At 41.8% G+C, this 6,000-nt stretch overlaps 1 protein-coding gene across 1 annotated transcript in view; it reads right to left on the bottom strand.

Annotated features, from left to right (window-relative positions):
• Positions 1 to 279: 279 nt before the first annotated feature.
• Positions 280 to 6,000, bottom strand: part of Gnpat (glyceronephosphate O-acyltransferase) — a 32,649-nt gene continuing 26,928 nt past the window's right edge. The window contains exons 11-16 of the mRNA XM_004854659.4: positions 4,897 to 4,976; positions 4,064 to 4,204; positions 2,833 to 2,932; positions 2,659 to 2,752; positions 2,016 to 2,077; positions 280 to 562 (exon numbers count right to left, since the gene is read on the bottom strand). Coding sequence (XP_004854716.1) covers positions 519 to 562; positions 2,016 to 2,077; positions 2,659 to 2,752; positions 2,833 to 2,932; positions 4,064 to 4,204; positions 4,897 to 4,976 — 521 coding nt within the window. The 3' untranslated portion in view covers positions 280 to 518. The remainder of the gene's footprint in view (positions 563 to 2,015; positions 2,078 to 2,658; positions 2,753 to 2,832; positions 2,933 to 4,063; positions 4,205 to 4,896; positions 4,977 to 6,000) is intronic.

The following is a 6,000-nucleotide window of genomic DNA, read 5'->3' as shown; positions in this document are numbered from 1 at the left end:
GGATTATAGGCGTGCACCACTGCGCCAGCTTACTTCTCCTTGAATAGTAGGAGCGTCTAGTGTCAATGTGCTTTTTCACAGTAGTCAGCACAAAAGTTCAAAACAACGCAAGAGGGGCCAGAGGGGCGGGGATTTAGCTCAGTGGTTCTACTGACTGCCTTGCAAACGTAAGGACTCGAGTTCCATCCCTGGTACCAAAAACAAACAAACAAACAAACAAACAAAAAACATGTAAGAAGTTGAAAAGTATTAGTGAAATGGAAACTGCTTTTCCAAACACATTTTCAAAAGACTGTTTTATTTTAAAACACACACAGAGTGGACACAAACACCATTAACTGTCATGGTTCGAAGATTACCCTGATGGCTCACACCAATCGATTCCTCCACTCAGTCTGCAGATCACAAAGTCTTGCAGAGCACAAGATGTGTCTCTTCCATTATGTCCCTGTTTGAAGCAGTGAGTCCTTTGTAACAGTAATTATGTATCCAAATTTTCCATAACTGCTTGGTGATTATTAAAGTTTTGCAGTGGCCGGTTTTCCTATTGGTGTTTTACAACCTAAGACAAACAAAGAGACAGCTCAAGAAATGACACTGATTTTGTCCTTCCTTGTGCAACTCTTAAGCAACAGCCCACGAAGGACATCAATGCTTTGCAGAGCTTTGCAGGCTGATCAGCACCAGCGGGCACACCAGTCCACCATGGAGAAAGACAGCAGATGCCCAGAGGTAATGGTATGCCCATCATAGGACTGGCAAGGCAGAACCAGGAGCCAACTGCTGTTGTGCTTCGGGACCTGAAGTCTAGTGTGTTCTAGTACATTCATACTCACATCTGCTTCCAGCCATGGAAAAGCTAATTCTGTCACCCTTGCTGAATGACACTGTTTAGCTATATGCCCCTCCCTTCCAAATCTGAAGTTGAATTTTTAGGTTACACACTCAGATTTCAGGCATGATATAAATGGAAAGCTGGGATTTTGACTTACACACTGTCTTTCACAAAGTCTTGTACTTCATCTCTCCTGTCCATATCAGTGGTGCAACTGCCCTTCTGGCCTTCCTCTTTGACCATTCTTCCTCCATATTCCCAGTTCTGGTTTTCCCAACCCTTGCAGACACCTACCTACTCACAGCTCATCCATGAAGCTTTAATAAATGTCCTGAATTAAGTTCAGGTGCAAAAATATTAATTGTAAGAATATCCTCTTAATGATATAGTGCTTATTCAATATAATCAATAGATAATCATTTGTTTTAAATATTAACATCTCCTCTTCTAAAATGGCCCCATCACTCCTACAAGAAGTGTTCTTGACTTCTGACCATTCATCTCTCCATTCATGTCAAGGCTCTTGACTCCCATGTACACAAAACAAATACCTTGCCTTTGCTGGGGTGACTGATTTCTTACAGGCTGACAGGGTCTAGAGAAGAGTGAAGGTTAAACTATTCTCCCAAGGATGTGCTGTCACCCCTAATTCTGAGTTCAGAAAGTCTGTGTGATACAACTCTGACTCCAACTCCTCACCTGGAAGAGAAAGGACCCAAGAATGGCAACAAGGGCAGGAATCAGGAGCAGAATGAGAGGCGTCTGCACCATGACTGGAGGGAAGGGTCTGGCTCCCATCAGTGAAGCCTGGAAGTGAACCTCTGTTTTGCAGCACACTGGCTGCTTTGGGCTTCTTGTTTAATTTTCCTTGCAGTTTCTATCCAGTTCCTTCAGGAAATTCTAGACTATATATATTTTTTTGTTTTGTTCTGTTTTTTTTTTTTTTTTTTTTTTTTTTGGTACTGGGGATCAAACTTGGGTCCTTGTGCTTGTGAGCCAGATGGCAGAACCACTGAGCTAAATGCCCGGCCCTCTAGACTATATTAATAGTCTTGTTTATATCAGAACTCTATTGCTTGTATTGATAAAGTATTTAGTGCCAGAGTTTGCTTTCCCATTTTAATACATACTAATAAACATAGGTGAAAACTCATCATATTTTATTAAGCCACACACTTACCAAGCATCTCTTCTAATTTGCTCATGGCAGGTTCATTCACACTGTATATGTAGTCATTATTTCTGGAGGAAAGAACAACAAGCTTTGTTACTGCATAAACCAGGGTCAAAAGACAGCTTTTCAATACTGTTTTTTGTTCCTGACTGCATACACCTCAGCGAGCTCCTTGCACATAGTCTTTCTCCAGCTACCCTGAAATGGGTAAAAGGTCTTGCATGCCTATGACCACACAAGGCCTATTGCTGCACAAGTCTACACAGTAAGTTTTATCATGGTTACATTCACTCAATTAGGAAAACATCTGTTTGTATATACACACACGCGCGCACATACACACACACACACACACACGCACATTTCTCAAAAATCTTCCCCGTAATTAATCTATACATTTCAGTATTAGATAAAAGCTAAGTCATTGGCCTATCATACTTTCTTCCTTGCTTTGGTTTCATTTTCATTTGTAACTGTCCAAGGGGTCCAGGGTGATGACATTGACTAACACACCAGGAGACAAGGAGGTAAAGCATAGATAGCACGGCCTGTCCCAAGGGTCTGTCCCCACATCCCTCTGGATTTTGTGCTCCAGTGTCACCTACTGTCCTTGCCCTGTCAGCACCTGTGGGTCCTCCATCGTACTTACATCTTTTTCTTCTCCACCACATTGAGTCTCACGAAAGCAGCCAAGGCATTTTTCTGCACATCTGAAGATAAAACATCGTAACACTGAGAGGTACCTGAAGTGGGGGAGGAAGAATTAAGGGATCATTTTTGTTCTCAACAGAAAAAAATCACCACCAACAGAGGCATGACTGACCTTGATCAAGAAGCTGATCTGTGAATTTTCTAACTGCAGCCAAGTAGTATTTCTCAGTGAAGTGGTCCTCTTCTTCATGCAAGAGGTATTTGCAAATTATCTGATTTTTTAAAAAAGGATGAGAAGAACAGAGAAGAAAAAAAGGTGGCCAAATATAAGAGAATAGCAAATAACTTTATATTGCCCTCTTAAAAAACCTAACATATCATAATGGAACAGAATGCAGACCCTGCAAGGTTTGAGCAGAGAAAAGCTGCAGAATTTTAAAGACATCTTTTTGAGTTTTTATTACTTTTTAAATTAGAAAAAAAGTTTTAAATAATAGCAACACTTATTATATTAAAGTTGCTCATCTTTCTCGGGTATAAGCTAATATGAGAGCAGCTTCATACATCTTACGCTACTTGAGAAGTGAGGAGGTTGATGTTTATAATTTGGTCTTTTCCTCTAAATATACCTAATAAAGCACTAAGCCCTAAAACACTGGGCAATTTCCACTAAGAAAGGTGATTAAATGTAGAACTAACATTTATCAAGTGTCTACTGAGTGACAGACTTTATGCAAGGAGGGGTCATCTCATGGGCCAGAAGTGTCACTGTGTCACGAGGCTGATCCACTGCCCACAGCCAATGTGCACACAGATGGAAGGGAGAAACACAGAGTTCTCTTCACACCAATGTATGTGGCTCCCACAGTTTACATTCAAATTCCTGCCCTCCCTCTGAGTCCTGGCATGAAATCCTGCTGGGCATATCCATCATTCCCTTTCTGTACCTACTCCTCAGAGCTCTGCCAAGCTCTTATGATACTTACATTTGAACTTTTTCTTTTTTGAACTTTTTCTTTCTTTTTCAACATTGGAACTTAGTAACATAAATAATATATAAATAATAAAGACATATGACTATATATATGCCTACTCTATAGCAAATTTGCTACATACTAAGAAGGAGAGACCTAAGACAGTGTAACAAGTGTTTCCCTGTACCTGGTTACATGAATACTCCTTCAAGGCCTTACTAGCTGTTATTCTCCTGGGTCTGTGAAGGATCAAACCTCTTCCTTTGTACACTTAAGAGGTGAAATCATTCACGGTATTCATCAAACTAGTTTCACCATTCACCTGGAGTAGATACTTCCCCTTCAGACCAGAAATAAGCACAGGGTGGAAAGTCTTATTAACACATTTGATATAGAGGGCACAAAGGATAACTTGCCAAATTTTCATACCTGGTAACATTCCACAAAAGGTTTAAAAAGTCCTACTAGAAATTCTAACACACCATTTCCTTTCTCTGTAACAAGGATGTCCTTCATGGTCACCTGTATGGTCTCACTTTTACAAAGCAGGTAACAGCCTTCTTCAAAGTCCTGGAAGGAAAGAGGGGAAGCATGACATACCCACAAATTTGGATTCACAGGCACATGCTGATCTCAATACATGCAGCCCCCACCTGAGAACGCCAGCTAATCCCATGACTCCTATCTGGCTGCTTACTGAAGCCAGAGAAGTGTCTGTTGCAACACTGTAACATTCAAAATGCCGAGCCTTAAACATAAAACATTTATGAAACCACAACATGTGTGATGAACTTTCACTCCACATTGACATGCACCTTAAATTTAAATAGGAAGTGTACACAACAGTCCTAAAGACATTGAGGATTGTGCTTTTGCTCAAGAACCTTTGGCAAACTATCCTCACTCCTCACGGGATAAAATAAAACCTGCTCTCCCTAACACAGCACACAAAATCCTGTACCACTTTCTGTCTATTCTGCCACTGCCTGCCCCAACAGCCCAGCAGCACACTGGGTTGAGGAGCCTGCACACCCCTTAGTAGGCCACACTGTGGGTAGGACCAGTCAAAGGCACCTGCCTGGCTGACATGTTCCAGTGTGCTGTTAACAAGAAAGTACTGATTTTTATTAAAACAGCTGTAGTTTCTTTACAGTAGTTGTGCTGGGGGTTTGAAAAGTGACCTCTCACCAAATGATTCCTAAATAATCCCTAATTTCCAGAATGCACAGAGTGGCCCACTTCCCTGTGTGGTCAGGACTCACCCTTAGTGTGTTTCCTGGAAGGAAGATGAACTCATCTGAGAAGACACTGCATAGGAAGCGAAAGCAACTGTAGACATCCTCTGAAAATAAATTCATTACATAACATTACAATATAGCTTTTTAAACTTTCAAGGAGTACCAGGGAGTTCATGAAACCTAAAATGTAGTCATCAAAAACTTTTTTTTTTTTTTTTTAAATGGTGCTGGAGATTGAACCCAGGGCCTTTGCAGTGAACTACACCCCTATACAGTTTTTTTTTTTTTTTGCTTTGAGACAGGATCATACTAAGTCACCCAGACTGAGGTCGAACTTGCAATCTTTTTGCCTTAGCTTCCTGGAGTATCGGAATTACTAAGATCAATTTGAGTCAAGAGTGGTGATGCATGCCTGTAATCCCAGCACTCAGGAGGCTGAGACAGGAAGACTGCTGCAAGTTTGAGGCCAGCCTGGGCTACATAGTGGGTTCAAGGCCAGCCTGAACCACACAGTGAAACCCTGTTTCAAAAAACCAAAAAAAAAAAAAAAAGTCAATTCAAATATGACCTACAGAGCAAACTGCAACCTAGCATTGTTTGAAGGTTGAATCTACATTACAAGCAGCCCTCTTGTCAGTCAGCCTGGTAATGAGCAAGACACCAGTCCTCAGAAGCCCAGGGCTTCCCTTTCCCTTACATCAAGGCTCCCAGAAGAAAAGGGAAGGAACTGATTTCCTGGTTTCCCTCTATATTCTTATTTCTTACGGCTTTAACTATATTTTTAGCACTTTTTCTTAAGAGTCACCCGTGGAGCTTTGAAAATCAAAACACCAAGGTGTGGCCCTCAATCTAGTCCAACTGAAGGAGAACTCTGAGGTGGGGCCCAGTCCAGTGATTGTAATGCAGGCCTGGGTAGGAACTCCTGGCCTTGACTACAGGCCCCTGCTGGCAAAAACTGTGCTTCACTCATTCCCACTCCATGGGACCAGAACTCCACTGTATGACAGGAGTACAGGAGTACTGGTGTTCTGCTGGGGTGCTGGCCCCCGGTTAACTCTGTGGATGAAGTGCTGTTATAGCAGAAAGTGTCTGACCAGGAAATGGGCAACTGTGCTCACATGCCAGGAC

The sequence above is a fragment of the Heterocephalus glaber genome, unplaced genomic scaffold, assembly GCF_053883595.1.
Source record: "Heterocephalus glaber isolate CG9 unplaced genomic scaffold, H.glaber_assembly_v1.0 deba00001472, whole genome shotgun sequence".
In the NCBI taxonomy this organism is placed as follows: domain Eukaryota; kingdom Metazoa; phylum Chordata; class Mammalia; order Rodentia; family Bathyergidae; genus Heterocephalus; species Heterocephalus glaber.
The sequence above is the reverse complement of the archived record's forward strand: the minus strand, read 5'-3'. Positions and strand labels throughout refer to the sequence as shown.